The 22,755-nt window shown below is 32.6% G+C and overlaps 1 protein-coding gene and 1 long non-coding RNA gene across 2 annotated transcripts; one reads left to right on the forward strand and one right to left on the reverse strand.

Moving 5' to 3' along the window:
* Positions 1-1,005: 1,005 nt before the first annotated feature.
* LOC140021440 (uncharacterized) lies at positions 1,006-3,683 on the reverse strand. The gene is made up of 2 exons (XR_011825171.1): positions 3,507-3,683; positions 1,006-1,231 (listed from the first exon to the last, which is right to left on the reverse strand). It is a non-coding gene; the product is annotated as an uncharacterized lncRNA (long non-coding RNA).
* An 11,239-nt stretch (positions 3,684-14,922) lies between these two features.
* LOC113718759 (MACPF domain-containing protein At1g14780-like) lies at positions 14,923-22,602 on the forward strand. Its single transcript, XM_027243675.2, has 8 exons — positions 14,923-15,360; positions 15,490-15,731; positions 17,410-17,611; positions 18,006-18,080; positions 19,917-20,100; positions 20,423-20,592; positions 20,924-20,988; positions 21,672-22,602. Exons 1-8 carry the CDS (start codon positions 15,124-15,126, stop codon positions 22,285-22,287), a joined length of 1,791 nt encoding a protein of 596 aa, XP_027099476.2. The 5' UTR covers positions 14,923-15,123; the 3' UTR covers positions 22,288-22,602.
* Positions 22,603-22,755: the final 153 nt, after the last annotated feature.

Genomic DNA, 22,755 nt, shown 5'->3' on the forward strand with positions numbered 1-22,755 from the left:
CTTCTATACTGTTTGATTTGTTCTTTTGGTCTTTGCTACTTTTTATTTATGGTATAACACCATTTTGCATTATAAATCATAAAAAGTTCGTGTATTTTTTCTATTGGTAATAAAAGTTTGTTTATCGTGGAATGCAAGAAATCTTGCCATTTGCTGCCTCTGTTAAAATCCAGGGCATTTTTTTTTTTTTTGAAAATGCTTCTGAAAATCTGTCAAAGTTGTTCTTTGCACTATAATACAATAATAGTATTTCGTGCCTCATTATACTGACTTTTGTGAATAGAAAATGAAGTTTTTTTTTTAATTTTATTTCCATACTTCAATATTATCAAACTTGCCCTTACTAAATTCATTTAATGCAGTATAGTATGAAAAAATGATAATAGACATGGTAAAAATTTCAATGACCTCCAAATTGGAGATTGGTTGGAAGGTCTCATAGTTCCTTTTTATTCATTTATTATTATTATTTTTTTTTCTTGGAACGAGTTTGATCAAAAGGTAATATTAATACACAGATGATTGCTAAGCAAGATCAAAAGTTCCAAATATTAGCAATTTCATGGGTATCAACATATTTGTATGTATTGTGATTTTTATTTTCATATAAAAAGAATAATTTCCAAAGAAAATATTTTATAAGTAAAATTATTCTTGAGACGCAGATGACCATAAAACTTCACATACAAAATAAAGATGGTAGCAAATAGTGCATAGATAAATATGAATGCTAGTTCATCAGCTAAATTGCTTCTTCAATATCTTGAGAATCAAAAGAGCCATATTAAAATTCTTCCTATACTTCATTCATTGTAAGTATCAATTAGCTGAAAAACCTAAGCAAAACAGGTACATATATAATATGGATTAATCTTCTGAACAAGGAAAAATAATTAAGGAAAAATCGTTCATGTGACGGCCCCACCTCCCCCTGGGCGTACCCTAGGATTTAGCGGACCGCCTGTCCAGCTCTCGTCAGGACTCACTCACTCATAGTTCAAGAAAAAAAATAACGCACATCCATAGAAAATAAACAACACAGTCACTTCAACTTAATATATACATTGATACTCAAAATCAGATACAAAACTTCTACACACCAAAATACTTCAAAATTTTTACAATTCGAGTACAATCAACCCTAGTCGGGTACTAGCGTGAGTACAATATCAAAAGTCAAAATAACTAGACTACGCTAGTCGGTATACGTCTCACGCCTCGCTCGTACCCCCTGTAAGGAAAACAAATGACGTGGAATGAGCTAAAAACCCAGTGAGATTCCAAATAGCAAGTTAACCCTTATTTAAAAATGCAAGTATCGCGTAGCAAAGTAATGAGCATGAATAGTTCATAAAAGTGAGCAATAATACTTCAAGTAGCAAATCTCAAAGTGAGCGAGTGTAAAAGTTTTTCAAAAGAAACAATAATCCAATAAACAATAATCACTCCAAAGTATAAGGATACGGATGGCTCTCAGGAGCCAAATTCCCATTGCATCACCAGAGTTTGATCAAGTAATAGTTGACATTCCGTCAACCTTCAAGTAAGTAACCAATCCAGTAGAGCACCACTTACACTACTCTCCGTCCACCATTCACACCCCCTACTGGGCCTAAAATCCTCAATAAATATTGGTGGTAATACTCGAGTATACCGATTAGTCGAGGAGATAACACTACACTCGACATCACTAACTACCCATGGTTCGTTATCTAATCGACCAAACCCTTGCCGGCTCGACTCGATTAACTAGCCAGTGGGGTTTGGGGTCCCCAAAAAAGTCGATGAGGTAACACTCCAATCGACTGAATTAAAATAAAAGTATGGAGACGGGAATGAGAGGCACCTCCCACTCGGATAGAGTATGGTACATACTGCCGCTCCACACTTACAAATCAAGTACAAGTATATCAAGTTAATTGCAACAATAAACAAGTAGATATCATATTAAGGCAAGTGCGATAAAGTACACCCTTGTCCGATCAATAAATTTCGTATCATGTATTTTCATGGATCAAGTATTAAAACAAGTGTCCAGTTCAACCAGATATTTGGAAGCACTCACCAAAAGATGCGGTGCCTTTACAAGTTACGTTCGGGTATTACTCCGTGTGTGTGGAGTTCAAATCTGCGATAAAACATTGTTTAAGAGCTTTTGAAAGTAATTAAGGTTCGAAACTTAAACGTTTCGTTTAACGAGAATCACATAATTGAAAATTATTTGTAGAATATTTGTAAACTCATGCTCGCTCTTAAATTTTTCAAACTTGGAAACAACTATACTTTGAAATACCATTTGGGTCGACGAAATGGCGAAAAAATATTTCTATTAGTCATAAATTTCATTTTTTTCAAGAGTACAAGGTCGGCCAAGTTCTAACTTATATATCTCGATAAAAGAAGGTGCAATATCCTAGATGGTTCAAGTGGCATTCGCTCTCAAACCTTACTCAAGTCGCAAGCATATTTACCTAGTTTTCGAGCGTAAATTTGGGCAGCACGCCCTTTGTATTTACCTATTTTCCAGCCATTTATGGCTTCATTCTTTTCCTCAATCAACCCAAAGTTACACACAACATAATCTCATTTCATTAGCCGTCCAATAGGCTCAAGGTCATACAAGTACAAAATCAAGCTAAGAACATGTGCGGAACTGAAGTTTAAGTTAGGAAACAAAAGGCAGATTTGACGTTGTTTTGCGTAACGGACACAACCGGAGCTACGCTTATCGGATTAGGGTGAAACTTATACCATTTCGAAGCTAAGGCAGAGAGCTACAACTTTGATGAAGAGAGCTACAACTTTGATGAAGATCACTCGGTCCAGTTCGTAGTGTAGCTAGGTCAAAATTTCAAATTATAGAACCTGAATCTCACACTCGGGCTACTTAACCGCACTATACGTAAATGACAATAACTCAAGCTACCGAAGTCCAATAAAGGTGATTCCAAGGATGTTGGAAATTTACGACATAGCACTACAACTTTCATGTTTTGGGAAAATGCTAAATCAGTACGGATCATGGTGAACAGACACGGTTAGTATTGCGAAATATCAAAATTGTCCATTGGACTAAACCTATGAGAGTCAGGGGTATTTTTGTCTTTTCATAGGCTACGTTGCTCCGATTGAGTTGAAATTTTGTAAGCAACTATAAAATATCATTATATACAATTTTCATGTTTTATACTAAGCCTAATTCAGCCTCTAACATACTGAAATGGAACCGGGCAGAACTGAAGCTACAATTTCCAGAAATCTGGAATTTTGCTACATCAAGCTATAATTCACATTTTTACCTTAAAACCACCACTACTTTCTCCTTTACAAGATTATATACCATATAGATACATCATACAACACCTAACCCACAAGAAACCCTAACTCAAAAGTCATCCATCTAATCATCAAAATCACTTGGAACAAGCATCACAAGTACAATACTAACATTAATACCCAACTTAATCATGATTAATGGAGAAAGAAAGGTTGATCAGCCATTATACCTCAAAACAAGAGCTTGCAAGAATGATCCTCCACCTTTCCTTGAAATTTTTTGTTCCTTAAGCTTTCCAAGCTTCCAAACTAGTGATTGATCGGTTTAGCTTTTCTTGTTTGCACTAAAAAGGTTGGATTCAATGTTGAAGATTGAAAACTCTCTTCACTCTCCTCCCTCTCCTTGCTCTCGACTGACCAGAAAAAAAATGAGGAAGAATGAGCTCAAATGGAAGATAAGAAGGCAAGACAAAAGGTTGGTCAAGGAACCATAGGTGGTTGACACTTGTCATCACCAAAACCAACTAAAATTTTGTTTTCTTTTCCTTGCATTTTGGCCACATATTTCGGTTATGTGGCTGAGGATGAGGGAGATATTTTACAAAAATATCAAGGGTATGTGGTGGTAGGGAAGTGGTGGTCAAGTGGTGGGTTCAATCGGTAGTGATCGATATCCGTCGGTCCGAGCCGATTTTCCTTAAATCGCATATACTAGGGTTTTTATCTTATAATCACTAACTTATTATTATCACTTCTAATCATATAATATTTTCTCATCCAAAAGTCACTCTTACCTACCAAATTTGATCCTCACTCCGTACCAAATAATCACACTACGAAAAAAACGTGAAAACCCTAATTCGCGCTAACTTGAAAACGAAAAGAGAAAACTCTTACTTCTATATTCATTTGCACTTATTGTAGAGTGATTGGGTAGTAGGGCTAGTATAAAAGAATAATTTCCAAATAAAAGGGAATTTTTTTACGAAAAATATAAGGAATTTGCAAGTCCTCACAGTTCAAAACGTCCCTCACATTTTGTAAAATGACTTTTCTTGTCCCTCATTTTTAAAAGTGTTTACGTCCCTTACAAATTCATTTTAATCAAATTTGGTCCCTACCTAGGTTTCCGACTAGTTTTTTGTCGGAATCCATCACGTGCCTTGCACGTGATTATTTTTTAAGGGCAAATTTGTCCAATTAATTTTACATAATTCTATCCAAAGTCCCTCATATTTCACAAAATGAATTTTTTTGTCCCTCACATTTCACAAAATGAATTTTTTCATCATTCACATTTTACAAAATGAATTTTTTAATCCCTCATTAATCATGTATATGAATAGTTTTTTCTAAATCCATGTATGTATCTATTTAATTTCACTTGAATAATACGAATAGCATATGTACAACTACTTAGTCTATTTAGATGAAATCAAATAATTTGAACATTGTCGAGTGTTTATATCAAATTAGATTTGGACAAAAAAATCAAAGGAAAAGTATGACAAAAAGAAGTAAGTAATTGACACTTTCAAATTTTAGGACAATCACAAGGCAAATAATTCAATTGTTGGTCTTCAAAGGTTGCGAGTAGAAACTTCAGATTTAAACCGCAATTCGATAGCATGACTATATAATTCGAGTTAGAACCCATTAATTAAATACCCTTAGTAGACAACTCAATAAATGAATTATTACTAAAAGAGAAAAGCCCACAAATTTTGAACAAATTCACATGGTGAAATCAAATAGATATATACATGGGTTTAAAATAAAATTATTAGTTTTAAACCCATGTATATATCTATTAAATAGCATGTGTACAATTACAATTAATCTATTTAGGTAAAATCAAATAGAAATATATTACATACTATTCGTATTATTCAAATGAAATCAAATATATACATACGTGGATTAAAAAAATTATTCATACACATGGTCAATGAGGGATAACAAATTTATTTTATGAAATGTGAGGGATGAAAAAATTCATTTTGTGAAATGTGAAGGACTATGGATTGAATCATGTAAAATTTGATTTGATAATTTTGCCCCTAAAAAATAATCACGTGCAAGGCACGTGATGGATTCTGACTAAAAACTAGTCGGAAATCTAGGTAGGAACCGAATTTGATCAATGTAAATTTGTAAGGAACGTAATATTACACTTTTAAAAGTAAGGGATGAAAACCATTATTTTGTAAAATATGAGTGATGTTTAAGAGATTTTCCCAATAATTAACTGCTAAAATTGCTGTTATATAATGGACTGGGCCCAGCTTCATCACACTTCAAGCTGAGTAAAATCAGAAAACCGGAAGCATTTTCTCCTTCGGCTCAGTCTCACCTAAATGTCAATCCCAGTAGAATTGGGCTAAACTACCAGCGTCCATCCTGTTTAGCCCAGTTATAGAATCCTTTAATTTGACAAATCTAATGCTTACACAAGGGTTATAACTGCTAGGGCATAAACGATAGTGTTCAAATTTATTTGTTTATTTTAATGAGTTTAAGATTTGAGTTGATTTCAAATAAATATTTATTGAATTGAGCTCGAGCAACTTGAATTTGTCTGTATGTGTGTGTGTGTGTCTATAAATATATATATATATATATATATATATATATATATAATCTTTTTTGTGTAACTGAAAGATCTTAAATCTAGGATCTCTCAATTATACTTCCTTCTCTCGTACCACCCAAATCGAACTCAAATGTTTAGGGAACAAAAAATGAATCAAAGTCAAACAAATTCTTATCAAATCGAACTTGATTCAAATATTGAGTAATTTAGTTAGTCTTTCAAACTTGTAATGATTCTTTATCCATCATTGTCTAAGACCATGTTCGCTCATTCTTCCAAAAAATTAAAAAGACAGTTGAACTTTTTGGTAGCCAATAATGAAATTAAATGCACTTGAAAACATACCCCTAGTGTTGAAGAATTCAATTTTGACCTTTTCCACTTTTTAATTGTTGGGCAATTCGTAAACGAATCATATTTGGAATGCTTTACAATGAAATCAAAATATAACCACAAGCTACGGGAACATCAGTTACATCACCATAACATCAGGAGTTCACGGACTCATAACTATTATTGTCTGTGTTTACAAATTTCAGCATTTGTCTTTCAGAAGTTAAAATAAGCTAATTTCTTTGAACTCACAACATGTTGAGCCACTGCCATATCGAATAAAATTTTTTTCTATCCTTTACTGATTAAAGGGAAAAAAAGGGTTTAGAATGATGTTAATTGTAATCGTTACTCTATTCTAAGTTCGGGATCTGTAACAAAACAGTTTTTTGCTATTCATAATGAATCTTACAAATTGTCTATCAATATATAATTTGAGAATGCCTCCGCGTGAATGGTCCAGCGGTAGCACCTCCCACTGGTGACCACTTGGTCCCAAAAACGAGTTTCTGCTCTGCTGGATTCCTCCGCGCACTTATCGTGCTTGGGTCGGGTTGGAGCGCCGGACCCGGGCCGCAGGGGATTAGTCGGGCCCCGTAAGGAAATATTAATCACGATGTATATACACGTGTATGCCTTCGCGCATGAGTATTACTTTTAAAAGAAAATTTAGCGAAAAAGGAATGCGATTTAAGAAGCAGAGAGAGGACCGAGAAATTATAACCCAAAAATTTTAAATTTTGAAATGTCAATTTTAATTTCTAAATCAAGACTTCTTCGACTCGTGACTAGTCAAAGGTTAGATATTATTTTGTACTAATGGGCCTATTGACTTGCTCTCGGTGACACTATCGGGTTTGCCTTTAGCCTATGCCAAAGGCTTCCTTAGAGCACCAGAAAATTTTGGTCAAGCCGAGCTGGCTTTGTCCTTTTTCTTTTGAGATGTGATCTAGTCACTCGAATTAGTCCTCCCGTGATGCAACAGTGACCGATTAAAAAGGCATATTGATTTAATTGACTTGTGAAGAGCTCTAATTTGAATGATATTGCAAATTTAACAATTAAAAACAGGACCAAAGTTTGAAAGTTTTTTTTTTAACACAGCAAATGTGAAATTTTTGTTTAAATAAAGAGAAATGATTTGATTATGAAGATGATTAAATAAATATGACCAGCAAAAATAAGAGTCAACTGTGACTGTTCTTGCTATTGTAAGGGCATAAATGATTGTTTTGACTGGTTTTACATGTTTGAAAATTTGTTTCATGAATCCATCCACATAACAGGTTAAGTACACTAGCAGTTAACTTTTTTTTTTTTTTTGGGAGCAGCAGTTAGTTATAGTATTGGTTCACTAGAATGATTATTTTTTTTCCCAGAAAATTAAACTATAATGACTACAATTAGTATAATTACCCAAACATTAGAAAATAAGCTGATTAAACAAAAAAATATGCAAAATAAATTCTGATAATGATTATCTTGGTAAACAAAATAAAATACTACACTTTAAGTAAATACCTTCAACTATATAGACTTCATGTACAAAAAAAAAAAAAAACTTATTTTTACTGTAACTCAGCTATTCATATTTGGCAAAAAATTGATTAGACCTGGTCTACTATGCCCAGTGGCCCAAATTTTGACACGAACCACTAGATCTGTGGATGAGGCCATAAACTAGGTCTACCAAATCATTGCTTTTGCTAACATAATCACTCATAACAGCGTTAAGTAACCACGGGGTCAACCCCATTGGTTATGAGAGGGCTGTTAGAATTTTCTTCACTGTTAAGTTTAGGGCTCGAATTCTATGTCTACAGTTGGGGGTAGGAAGTGTGGGGAGGGGTGGGAGGGTAACAAAAAAAAAATCACCTATGTATCATAACTACCAAATTACTATAACCTAAAAAATTATATAAATTTTATTTGTGTAAAAAACAAAACTTATATAAACTTAATTCATTTTTATTATTTCTAGAGTGCACAAACATTAAGTGTATCCTTAACACTAGTATATATATAAATTATGAGCAACTTTTGGTGTTAAAATTTCATGTCACTCTATAGAATGTCAAAAACGCCACACTTCCCCATTTTTCTCCTATTCATTTTTCTTTTTTCTCTCACAAATGACATTCAGTAAAAATAACATCATCAGTGAAACTAATTTTTTTCAAAATTAAGTTTATATTTAGCCACCTAATTATATGGGAATACAATTATCCATAAGCATTGTAGCAGTTGTTAACTATAATCCCATAGAAAAAATATTTGAAAGATCAAAAGCTTTTTTTTAATATAAAAGTAATTCATATAAAATAACTTTTTAAAATAAATTTCACAAGCAATACTAGTTCATTTTATTCAAAAAAGATTACAAGTACGTTGGATTAATATTCATAGATTATAACTTACTAAAAAATAATGGGACAAACACTAATATAAAATTAAACTGAACTTATTATATAAGTTAAAAGTATAACAAATTGCAATAGAACCCATATATTCTAGTATCTGATCTGACTAGTCATGCTGGTTGATGCCTGAGGGAAGCCATATTGATTTTTCCTATCAATAGTGACCAAATTCCTTAAGTTCCACCTAGGCCTTGAAAGCACCACCACTGTCGATGTCCTTATCAATATGTCTCTATCCCATTTCCAACACGCAACAAAATTGAAGACTCCAAGTTGCAATAATTCTGGCATATATCAAGTGTAATAGTTTACCACCGAGTAATACTGAAGAGTTTTTGGATTGACTCTCTTCTTGAATTCTTGCTTTCACACTTCTTTGTTTCTTCCACATTCTTTCTTTTTGGTACATTCTTCTTCCTGTCACCTTCACTCCAGGAGCTTAATGTGAATACATCACTCAATGTCCATTCGATCCGCGTCCTTCTTTGTGTGGATAAAGAAGCAATTGAGAAATCTTTAAAATACAAAAGAAAACAGCAACGACTTCATCCTATTACAGCTTGTATTTTCCTTGTGTGTATGGATGCAATTGAGCCCTTGCGTTGAAAAATACTTAGGATTTTGGTTTTGTTAGCGTGTAGAAACAACAACTTCACATGTGTTAATTTTTGCCCCCTAGTGTACAACAGCTTTCTATTGGAGTATTATTTAAGAAGAAAAATTAGTGATGAATGATTAGAATTTGAGACATTTTTTTGGCATGTAATAAATCTTACCTTTCATTTTCTTGCAATTTGACATGCATAATCATGCTAGAGCTCTGATCAGGGTTGCAATGGGTTCTTTGAGATCATGGAAAGCTTTCTTACTACTTAGATTCAGAAAGTTTTGTTGTCTGTTTATCCCTGGATTACTTATCTTATAGTAACTCCTCCTATGTTCCAAATTTGTTTCCTAATTACTGCTTTGTGATAATATACTACCTACGTTTTAGCTACCCAAAAAAGAAAGAAAGAAAAAAAGCTATGTCTTTAATTATCCTTTCTTTCTTTTCAGTAAAACACGAATACCAAATTTTGAGTCACCTTAAAATTTTTAACAACGTCTACTAATTTGTTAGTTTTCAATCTTTTTGATACATATACTAACAACAATATAATTCAAATCAAAGAAACTAAAACGTTCAAAAGTTTTTCTCTACGTGCTTCAATTGAACTAAATTGTGTCTTCTTGCATTTTTTTTTTTTAACATCTGCCCCGTATACATGTCTCCTAACCCCCAGACTTCTTCACTATAAAAAAAAAATAAAAATAAAAAAAGAAAAGAAGCACTAGTTATAGGTTATATGATCTCAAAATTATTTAGTTGAACTGAATAAAATCTAGACGGAGAAAGCAATAATCATATTTTGGTAAGGCCATGCAAATACGATAATATTCTAAATCAGAAATTTCAACACTTTCACGATACTACCATTGTGGTGCATGGTGAGACAATACGCTAAAATTCAAGAATGTCAAATTTGTACTATTTCATTTAAACTATGAGGTAATATTTTACGACTATTCTACAACGACTTAATATAAACTAGTATTATTCATAATTGAAATTCAACATAAGATTGGTACGTGTCGTGTAAGAAACCTATATATGTCATAGCTTTAGACTATATCATTGGAAATTTGTGTTGAAAATATAATTTAGACAAATAAATAAGGAGAAGTAATTTCTCAAATTTGAAACGATGTGTCGGCTGGAGAAGATACGCGCAGTTTCCACCTCATTGGGCGATTTGAATGATTCAGTCTTGCAAGTCCCCATTGACTTAAGCAGTTCTGTCTAATTGAACGTTCAAATCATCCATTAATTACTCTTATCTGTACAAATTAACAGTCATGTTTAAACCCCTTTAATTAACTAGCAAGACCATGACTTTTTTTTTTTGTTTTTGGGGGAAGACCATGACTTACTTTTTGGTAATCCAAATGAATAGGAAAGATTACTTGTTTGAAATTATCGTACTGCACTATGATGTTGTATTTTTAAAGTGCATGAGAATGAAATACAAAAAGAAAAAGAAAAAAGAACTTCAAAATAGTGACGGATTAATCTGCTTCTTGAATCTTATGGCGCCAGTTGTTTTTCGTCAAATGTTTTCATAGTCAATCATAAATTGATTTTATTAGAAGTTTAATGAGCCCGTCATTTAGCTCTATTTGTGTTTTTAGTCAGAAGGTAGAATATATATCATTGTTATATTCATGGAGTATATCATTTTGCAGCAGACTTATGTTTTATTTTCAAAGCAAATGGGAAATGACTTATGTTTTATTTTCAAACATTGCATTTATTTCTGGCCACTCACAGTGTAATACTATATTGAGTTCACACATAAAAGGGAGAATTTTGAGTTCAAACAAAATGGAAAAATATACACTTAAATTACTATGTGAATATATACAATCACAGCTATTACACCTTCAGAATTAAGATACTTTCCCAAATATACTGCACCTTTTTTCAAAAAAAATAAAATAAAATAAAATAACACATGATGTTTTTTTTTTTTAAATGAGTATCCATTAATCGCTCATTAATCAAATCGTTGTTTAAAAGTGTAGATTCAGATATTCCCGTATTAGCTCTATATTTTTATTTTGAATGCGAAGTAAATACCCAATTAAAAATGACGTGTATTGACTGAAACTTTCTATAACGAAGCTAAACACTAGTGTCCATCAATAAAAGTTAAAAGTTTGATTATTTGAATGAACGGACCACCTAATTTTGCAAGTTACAAGCATTTAGGACAACAAGATCATCCTCAGGAAGGCCAATTGGACCAGGTGCTGAAGAAAATCTTTATTTTCCATCCATGGAGAATGTTTTGGATTAATTTAAACTAGCCTACAACAACCCTTTGTTTCCCTTTAATCTTGAGGTCTATTATTAATGCTTCTCCTGCGGCATTTTCCCAAAAGACAAGGTATCTTGAGTCTATAACAACAATGCCTAATAATTTGACATAAACTAATAATCCGCTTCCTCATTAGTTCCGTGCAAGCAAAGCTCTTGATAGAAAGGGAATGTTTTCCGATTTGCTAGTAAAATCAGCTGCTAGTTTTTTAACCATATACATATATTTGCACCAATTCTTTATATTTTATCTTTAATGGATGCCTATTCATCACTTGTTAGTGTACTCAATTTGCACTAAGATTGCTGTGTAAATGTACACATTCACATTTAAAAGACCTAACATTTAAACACTGCGCTAATTTATCTTCAAGTTTTTAAAATTTGAGACTGAGTGCTTCTTAGACAAAACCCAATATTATTCATTACAATAGTTAGAGAGGATAATAAGCCATTTATATTGATAAATATACATATTTTAAATTATTAATCCATTTATATTCGGATCCGGGTCTAATACGGGTCGGAATACTATATTCCGTATCCGACCCATTTTTTTGTTTGACAAAACGGATCCGGATCCGAGTCTGGGTAATGGAATTAAATCCCTACCCATACCCGCAATAATTTCACGGATCCGGGCCGGGTTCGGGTCTAGACCCGGCCCATTGACAGGCCTAGTTGGATGACTGGATGAAGGGCTAATTCTACTTTGCACCCTTAATTATACTCACTTTGATTTCTAAACTGTAAAATGAAACACTTTAGTACGTAAAGTATAAAATTTATAACATTTTAGTACCTAAAATATAAAACCTGACGCATTTTAGTTTCTAAATTATTAAACCTGTCCTACTTTATTCTTAAAAGTATCACATTTATCTCACTTAAAATATAAAACCTGCCTTACTTCTGTCAATAATTTTACTTAAGTAAGATAAATTGAATAACTTAGAGGTTGAAATGTCTCATTTTAGCTTGTAATGAGTGGTAATTAAGGGACACAACGAAGATGAAAAATTGATTGTTGTAATAATCTTTAAACTTAAAAGGAGAACTGACATCATCTTATTATTGAAGGACTACAATTTTTGCAACATTTTGGGACCATACAGTTTCTGTTTTTTTTTTTTTTTTTCGCTTAACATTCTTTGGCCATGTTGTCCTTTTCTCCCTTTAAATAATGCTAAGTAATGCTAATCAAATTGAATACCTCATTCTCAAAATTTTAACGAAATTTGGCTTTTCAAACCACATTTTTCCATGTATGTTTGCGAACTTTTCAAATTGTGTAATCAAGAAAGGAACGAACTTAGTAAGTATTTTTGTTAGTCAAAATTTTCAAAATCCCTATACTCCTTTTCTGGACCAAGTTCATATGTATCAAGCAAATAATAATCTTTAGCAACCACTGGGCAATGGCTCAGTGGCCACTAGAGGTGTCAAAATGGGTGACTTGGACGGGTTTGGGTTGGGTAAAATGGGTAATGGGTATAAGTGACTCAACTCATTTATACCCATTTAATTAGATGGGTATAAATGGGTAAGTCAAAAAATGAATTGAGTAACCCAATTACCCATTTATAACCCATTTATTTTAACTTTTTGTAAACTCATTTAAATTCATTTTTGCAAACTAAGTTATCAATTTATACCACTCTTTGTACCCATCATTAGTTTTAAATATTTATTTATAATGTTTAATAAACTTAATTACCAATTTTTTTTCATTTATACTCTATGTCACAAAATTACCTATTATTTAATAATTGAATAATAAGAATATAAAAATTTGAACTAAGTACTATAAAAATTAATATAAAAATTTAATCCAAAAATTTTGAACCCCTAACATTTTTTTCATATATAAATTTAAAATTTCATTTTAGAAAGATAAGAAAATAGGCTAAAATTTATCATAAATTAGTAATGCTGAAAAATGAGCAAGTTAACAAACTTAGAGAAAATAAAATAATAAGATAAAATCAACAAATGATAATAATAATAATAATAATAATAAAACAAAAGTAGTTAACATCATGACAAAATGAAAAATTTGAAAAAAAAATAGGTGGAGGAAAAGAAGAGACTTGGGAGGAAGAGAATTCTAAATGGGTTAATTGGGTTTGATGGGTTATCCAATAATACCCATTTAATAAATGGGTATTATTGGATAACCCATTTACACCCATATATAAAAATTTAAGATACCCATACCCATCTATTCATGGGCGGGTATGGGTAAATTTAATTAAGTGGGTTGATTTGCCACCTCTAGTGGCCACCAGGGAGGGATTTCCCTCCTTGGGCTGTAAGTGAGGGTTCGAACTTCACCAGCAGCGAAAAAAATCTAAGGGTTGTACCATAGCACTTCCTTGATCTAGTTGGGTCTGTACACCCACTAACCCCTACAGCAGCCTCCTTAGGCTCCCCCTCCCCCTAGATTATGATAGAGTAGGTTATGCAAATACATCGTTACTGACAAAAAAAAAAAAAATCTTTAGCCCTGTTTAATCAACTGGCATAATTGAACAATATTGACATATTCTTCGCAGCTTTTAAAAACCAGCAAGTTTTGAGATTTCACTTCCTTTTTTGGACCGCACGTCAGCTTTTTAGACCCGAACTTTTTAGGTCAAAGTCCAGCTCCATTTGTTTCAGGAAATTAAAATAGAACAGGAAAAAATTTACTTTAGTGCGTAAGAAAACCTCTGTATTTTCTTGCTTAAATGTGTTGGTTATATATTGTCTCACTCAAATTAAGACGTATTGAATTGATCCATATGTTAAAACTATTCTTTAAATACTCGACCAAGTAGAAAAACAAAAGTTAAACTTGAGAGACGAGTTTTAGATTACAACAATTTCATCCTTTTTAATCGAGCTATCATGTGTAACACGTATTCACTAATTTGTATGAACATACATGAGTTTGATTAACTTCACATGTATATAATTCTTCTTCTTTTAGTTCAAGTAAGACTCCAAACTTTATACGGAAAAACATATGCATATAATTCTGGCTAAAAGTTGGGGAATACACGGTAATCCTTCAAATTCACGTTCACATTGCTATGCAGATGCATGAAATCTCAAACTAAAAAAGATCTATGCAAGTTAACCAGTCATCCCTTTCGCTGTTTCAACCGTCTCTTGCCCTTTTGATATCTGTGTGAAGCCAAGAATGCTAATAGAATCTTACACACTATACACATCTAGACCGAGCAGTCAAAGTTTGTTGCTGGGCCAGCCATGTATACAAGAAAACAACAAAGGGAATGAAATTTCCTAATTTCCTACTGGTATCTTTCTCTTACCAAGTCTTGTCTTTTATTCAACTCTTTACATTTTCCAGCCTACTTTGTGCTGAATAATAATATAAGGAAACTATATATTAACTCATCAACATTCTCAAATTCAACGGCTTTCTTCTATTCCTCAGCAGCTTAAAATATTTTCTAAACTTGAACATTATTTTTTTCTCTCCCTCTCTCTCTCTATCTTTCTCCCTCTCCTCATCAATTAATGCTTGGAAGCATCAAGAACTTGATTTCCATATAGAAAACAAAAGGGCAGAACGAGAAATGACAGAAGGAATCGTGGAAAGGGCTCTTAACAGTTTGGGCAAAGGATTCGATATAACATCTGATTTTCGACTGAAATATTGCAAGGGAAAAGAAAGGCTGGTTTGGCTTAATGAAAGGGAGACGACAGAACTTCTTGTACCGGGATTTGGAGCCTTCAGAGATGTCTCAATTGATATCAAGTGTGATAAAGGTGATCGAACTCGATATCAATCCGATATCCTTGATTTTAGCCAGGTAATTCTTCTTCTTCTTGTTATTGATTTCATCAGATTTTGTCAGAACTCTGAAGATAAGCGTGTTCGGACCAGAGTATTAAAATTTTTGGTTTTACTAGAATTCCTGGTTTCAACAAAATTGTTGCAGATGTCAGAGTTTTTCAACCAGAAATCCTCAGTTCCTGGAAAAGTACCATCAGGGATGTTCAACTCAATGTTTGGATTCCAGAGTGGCTCATGGGCAACAGATGCAGCAAATACAAAGTGTTTAGGCCTTGATGGCTATTTCATTATACTCTTCAATGTCCACATTGATCGGTATCCTCTTGTTCTTGCTGACGAAGTCCGGAATGCTGTTCCTTCCACCTGGGATCCAGCTGCTCTTGCAAGGTAATAATCCTTACACTTCTGCATCAGTGTTACACGCTAGCCTGTTTTTTCATGTTTTTGTGGTTCTTGAACATGAAGCATAACTATGAAATCTTAAAAATCTGGCATTATCCTTAAATTTTTATGCATTATTTTCTGCAAACTGCTTGCTATCTAGTTAACATAGCATACCCCATCCAATCCCTGCAATAATGAGAAAAGCAAGCAAAAAAGAAAAAAAAAAAAGAAGAAGAAAAAGGGCCATTTTGGTGGAGAGGGGTGTAAATTATTTTGATGGGGCTAAACAATAACTTACCAATAAGATGGCAGTACAAATTTAGTTTTTTTTTTGGTCAATAAGTACAATTTTAGTGTAGGATAAAAGTTTCTCTTCCAAATTTCTTGTCAAATATAAATGTATATGTACTACTTTGAAAGGTGCACAAATATCAATATCAACTTTAGATAATGAATTTAATATTTTGGCTCTCTCATCCACCAAAATGGAGCAAAAGGGCATTTATTAGTTTACCAATGGAAGAATGGGCACAAGAAAATTGATAGTAATGTGTAGTTAATTGGCAGTTTTTTTTTTTTTTGGTCAAAAGTTAATTGGCAGTTAAATGGGCAATATTTGGCATGGTTTGGTTGGTGTCTGACACCACACCTTTACCTCATCCACACTCAAAAAAAAGTTGACCTAAAATGGCAGGTATTCATGCAAATAGCTAAACTTGACCAAGTCAATAAACTTTTCCAGTAATTTCGGTTGTTGAAAAAAAAAAAACTTTTACACAAATAAAATATACGTGCCTTTGTTGCACCACAACTAACATATATGCACACAATTAATGTATACTTTTTCAATTTATAATTGGGTATATAGTCCTTCCAATTAAGTCATCAACATCTATTACAAAATTCCTCTTCCTTTTTTTCTGGGGAGATCAAGAATATTCCACGTAGAATCCACCCATAAAGTCAGCAAAATCGACGGCGAATACCACAAGTTGCTTTCTCAACATGATAGGCTGGATAGCAGCCAGCCAGGGCTTTTGGTACACATGCTAAAAATCTGGTGGCTATAATTTTCCACAGGGGAGAGACCTTTAATCAGTTCATCTCGTTTACAAGAAATTAATGAATGAGGCGATTATTCTGCCTCTTCTTGTATTTGCTAACAATGACCTGAAGATAGCTTCTGCAATGGTCAAGAGTTAGATTTGGTAAAAATTCAACAACTTTGAAATTTGCTTCCTTGGTTGAAATTTGGTAAAAGATTTGGGATAAAGAATTAAATATTTGCTACAGAAAATTAATTAAAAAAAAGGTACGTCGATCAATGAAAATAGCTGCAAATCACAAAACATCCTCTAAACATCGTTATGAATTTGGTCAACATTTTGTCTAACATGATAATATCAATTATGACTATTTTCCCCTCCAACGTCCAAATCCAAGAGGAAAAAAAAGGACAACTAAATTTGGCCAGGAGAAATGACTTGCATTTGGCTGGTAGATGCTATTTTTATCGTGTCTAAAAGTGATTAAAACCTCTACTTTTTCTTTTTTTATTTTTAAAAAAAAGTGAATAAAATCATTGACGATATTGTACAACAATGGAAGGTTATGACACTTAATTGAGATATTGATGACAGTTTATAAGTAATTATAATGATTAATTGTTGATGTTTGACAGATTTATTGAGAAATATGGTACCCACATTATTGTGGGACTAAGCATAGGTGGGCAAGACGTGGTGCTAGTAAGACAAGACAAATCTTCTAATTTGGAACCATCTCAACTCAAGAGCCACTTGGATGTTCTTGGAGATCAGCTGTTCACTGGGGCATGCAGCTTCTCTCCTCATCAATTGAAAACCAGAGAACAAAAACAAAAGGTTTCTTAAATTTGCTCAAAAACTAATTTCTCACTTCCTCCATCTTGATATTTTTCTTGGTTAAAAACAAAAATTACCTTACCATCAAGCTAGGTAACTCCGTATTACCCTCTTATAAAAACATGAAGACAGTTTTTTTTTTTTCTTAATGTTTTTGATCAAACAGCACTCTTGCATAGCTTTTATATTTGGAAGTAATATTCGATAGATATCTGGTTTTCATAACAATGAAGTGTAGTTCAGATGGTAAGACGTTTTACTTAATCATGATTGATCTTCTTTAAAAAAGGAGGGGAAAAAAATAAGATGTCTAGTTTTCATGGTGAAAATCTTGTAATTTGTCTAGTTTTCACTAATAATCATCTATTAATTTAACATGGTACTCTGAATACAGGCACCTCAGGCTTTCAATGTGTTCGATCCACATCCTAACCCCTTCAACAGCTTCTCATCAATCACAACGAAAGATGTAGGTTCGGTTCATCATTCAGTGATATTTCTTGTTCATTCATATCTACATATTGGGTTGCTGTTGTTGAAATTAATGATCGAGTAATCTAATGTTTGATGCCAAAATATTTAGGCATCAAGAATAAAGAAAAAATAATCTAAACAGTATACCATTTTTATGTCCCTAATAATTGTGCCATGTCAACTCTTCCACTGATTGGTCAACTCGGTGGTTGTGATCTTTTATGGGGAATGGGGTACACTTGGTCCAAGAATTCATGTTACCATGTGAATATTTGACCTTTGGTGAATCTTAATGCTTAAATGGTAAATTTAGTTAGTATTCCTAGAAACTTCAGGTCTGGGAAGCAATTTATAATTTTTTTTCCAAAATTGCACTCTATTCCCATGACTATTTTCTTCAAGGATCACTCACAATTTTGCTAGAAAGAAGTGAATTCTCAAGATCTTAAATGAACAATCAGGTATTTGAATTCTTCAAGACTCCATAAGGCAGCTAATGTGGTGGTTTCTCAAGGTTATATAACATTGAATTGTCTGACTGGTCTTGGAACAAAAAATTATTAGAGTCTGATGAGCATGGTCCGAAATATGAGTGTAACAGGAGAAAACTCTTAGATTCTTTTTCACGGTCAGATTCATGATCCGAACCTGACAGTTAGGAATAAGAAAGATGAGAGGATTAAAAAAAAAGAATGATTGAAAAAATGCGACACACTAAGGAAAGTTTTAGTATATTAAGAACAAAAATGAACCTTTGGAGCTTTAGTTCTGAAATCTGAGGTTATCTTTAGTCTGGTCCCTTTAAATTTAGAGAAATTTAGTTTCTCAAAAGTTAGTAAATTAGTTGGTCCCTCCATCTCATATACCTCATTACTGAATAATTCAGTGCATTAGAGACGATTGAAAGACTCAATTAACAATCGAAGGAAATGTGACACATTAACTTAGAAAACTGAAAAGCTAAGAGCCCAAAATTGTAGTTTTCTAATATCTTAGGAACTTTTAAACTATTACTATTAAAGAAAATCAAATTCAGGGTATTTTACAAAAGAAAAAACACACAAACAGCAGTGTTCTCATTTGGCTGTTAAAGATCAAAAGACTAAGGTTCCGTTTGATAAAACTGAATCTGAATTCTGAAGTTTGAATTCTGAAATCTGAATACTGAAACAATTAATTTGCTGAATTTTAAGCACTGAAAAAATATATATGAATGTCTGAATTTTAATTCTAAACCTATTTATACTATTTGATAAATATTTATAGCTAAATGCTTAATAAATTTAATTTGACAATTTTGCCCTTATATCCTTTCATTCAAAAAAGAAATAGAATCTATGATTTAATTAGTTTAAAATTGTTAGGTATGAAAATGACAATATTTATTTTTAAATCAAATTAACATAAAATATGAAATATATTATATGAGGAGCATGGAGAAGATATAAAAGTCATTAAAAAGGGAGAAAAGAGAAATTAAAAATTGTTAGATAGAGAATATTATGTTGTTTAATTAGATAAAAATTTTGAACATAATTAATAAACAAGGGTAGATTTGGTAGATAAGATAAGGTAGCTGAAATAAATTCTATTGATTCTTATCAGAATTAAGCATTCAGTTAGGATTCTTGTGCTGAAAAAAATACACATAGGTTCAGCACTGTTTAACAAGTTCAACAAATAGATTTCATTTATCAAACACTCAAAACATCTGAATGTCTGAAAAAATTCAGATTCAGCACTTTTTTATATTATCAAACAGACCCTAAGAAATGAATACACTATTTGATTAAATTATGTTTCCAACCTGTGATATGAATATATTCTGCAGGGAATAACAGTTATATGCTCAAAAAGGGGTGGTGATACTTCTACTAGTACTCATTGTGAGTGGATTCTAACAGTTCCATCAATGCCAGATGCAATCCATTTCAATTTCATTCCCATCACCTCTCTGCTCAAAGGTGTGCCTGGCAAGGGCTTCTTGTCACATGCCATCAACCTCTATCTTCGTTGTAAGTTAATTTTATTACATGTATATGTTAGCTTTTGCATACTTTTAATTTAATTCTTTGACATGCATGAATTAGTAATTCATAAAAAAATGAATTAGTAATTTATAATAGATAATTTTGTGTTGTAATTGAGAAAACTGCATAAATCATGGGTTGTGTTATAATTATATATTCAACGACAAAATGAAATTGAAAATGGATCTTTTTCCACATAGAAAAAAGAAGAAGAGGAGAAGAATACAAATAAAAGTATAAAAGCTTCCACTCCATTGGGCTTGAAGTCATTAGTGAATAACTGGTGTTGTATATGCATGATCTGCAGATAAACCACCAATTAATGATTTGCAGTACTTTCTGGACTTCCAAGCCCACAAAATGTGGGCTCCAGTTCACAATGATCTTCCTCTTGGGCCAACAAGAAACAAGGCTCGACAAAACCCCACTCTGCATTTCAACTTCATGGGCCCTAAGCTCTATGTCAACACCTCTAAGGTAATTATTTTTATCTTTTTCTCCTTTTAGTAAATATAAATATTATAAAGATAACCTTTTTATACATTGTCAGTGCATAATTTTATTTGTAATAGCAGATTTAGATCATGACATATAATATGAATTCAAATTTAAAATTCAAATCATGCACTTATGGCATATATCTGAAACTGTTACTATAAAAAAATTATTATGTTGCCAGTATATAAAAAGTTAATCTATATTATAATATATAACTCATGTTCTTGTTATCAAAGGAATAACCGTATACTAAATAGATTCATTGGTGATTATAATTTGTATATGAATTAATGGGACAATTTTGCTGTAGGTTATAGTTGGAAAGAGACCGGTAACGGGAATGCGGTTGTACCTGGAGGGTATGAAATGCAACAGGTATTGCTTGACAATCTCAATATTGGTGAATATATGCACTAATGAATGAAGTTGTATTTGTTAGCCTAGACAAAGAGGTTGTATTTAGTTAAAAAAAAAAAAAAAAAAAAGCAAACTGTGGTCAATTTTAATTTTAGAACTTCACTAAAATGATAGATGGATAAAGCATGCAGACTTCAATCATTTTTTTTTAATGGTTATCTGTTTTTCCTAAACCAGGAGAACCTTTAAGTCTCTCTTGGGGTGCTGGTTGAGGGATCAAATTCCCTGCCAACATCAAACACCAAGTATTCTTGGCTTCTGGCTTCTCAAATGTGGTTTCTGACAAATAATAATAATAATGGTTATATTTTTTCCTGGTGAATTAGAAGAAACAACTTATTACTAATGTTTTAAGTTTTTAGATTCTTTATATCCAAGTTATCAATTACTTAGTGTTTTTTTCGTTATGATTCATTGTACATTATGTCACAAATTCATCTTTTTGTATGCGTTTTTTTGTGCAACAGTTTATTGATTTTCATATTAAACAAAACTATATATACAACTTAATAAACATTAATTTTTATTCTTGCTTTTTTTTTTTCAAAAATTTTTATTTGCATTGACAGGTGATCAATCTTGAAATTATATTAATAAAATTGGCTAGCATTCTTATTTAACAAAAATTGGACTTTTATCAGGTTAGCAATACATCTGCAACACTTATCAAATGCTCCAGTATTATTCCAAGACAAGATCAATGACCCTCTAACATGGCGAGGAACAGAAGAAATCACGGATGATCGATATATGGAAGCAGTTCAATCGAAAAAATTTTCACATATATGCACAGCCCCTGTGAGATATGATCCAAAATGGGCTACCAAAACAGACGAAGCATTCATTGTTACCGGGGCACAAATCCATGTTAAGAAAGAATCATCAAAAACAGTGCTACATCTTCGACTGTTATACTCAAAGGTCTCAAATTGTTGTGTTGTTCAATCAAATTGGATGCAATGTCCATCGGAAAACTCCATCAAGTGGAGCATTTTCTCAGCCATAAGCACGTCGATTTCCGGTACTTTGGATAAGGAGAAAATGCCCGCCGTTGTGGTGGATTCTGCGGTTTATCCGACAGGGCCGCCGGTGCCAGTGCAAACACAAAAGCTGTTGAAGTTTGTAGACACTTCACAATTGTGTAAAGGGCCTCAGGATAATCCAGGACATTGGTTGGTGACAGGAGCTAAATTGGATTTGGAGAAAGGAAAAATTTGCTTGCATGTCAAGTTCTCCTTGTTGAACTTATGTTCTTGATCAGACCAGGAAATGTCCACATATCCAAAGGGATATCCAAATTGACCTAAATTTTGTATATATAGTTTTGTGTTAATATATAGATTTTTGGTAAGATATCTACTGTGGTGGAGGTCAGGTCCATTGGTCATACGATCCCAGGAAGTAAAATGCAGAAGACTAATTATGAGGTTTGGACTTGGAGAAACCATAGGCTTGGAGAGTCTTGGAGAGTCCTCTTGTAGATTTTGAATTTTATGCAGAAGCTATCCCGAAATTGTTTATAGGATCCCTTGGTTTGAATCAGAAATACTTTATTCTTTTTCTTGTGATTTAGTTGAGGTGATTATACATTTTTGTCTAGTGATCTTGATCAGTTGAATTGTTCAAACCTCATCTTGGCTAAGTTTCACACCTCATAGCCTTTTTTCAATACGAAATTGTAAAATTTAGTTAATAACTCAAGGGAAAAATCAATGGAAATGGTAT

This window comes from Coffea arabica, chromosome 11e (genome assembly GCF_036785885.1).
Source record: "Coffea arabica cultivar ET-39 chromosome 11e, Coffea Arabica ET-39 HiFi, whole genome shotgun sequence".
NCBI lineage: Eukaryota > Viridiplantae > Streptophyta > Magnoliopsida > Gentianales > Rubiaceae > Coffea > Coffea arabica.

Excerpts from the sequence above, each read along its gene's own strand:
- LOC113718759 (XM_027243675.2), top strand. The coding sequence starts at position 15,124 with ATGACAGAAGGAATCGTGGAAAGGGCTCTTAACAGTTTGGGCAAAGGA. Across the intron at positions 15,732-17,409 it reads GATCCAGCTGCTCTTGCAAG|ATTTATTGAGAAATATGGTA; the intron begins GTAATAATCCTT and ends GATGTTTGACAG. Across the intron at positions 18,081-19,916 it reads CATCAATCACAACGAAAGAT|GGAATAACAGTTATATGCTC; the intron begins GTAGGTTCGGTT and ends TATATTCTGCAG.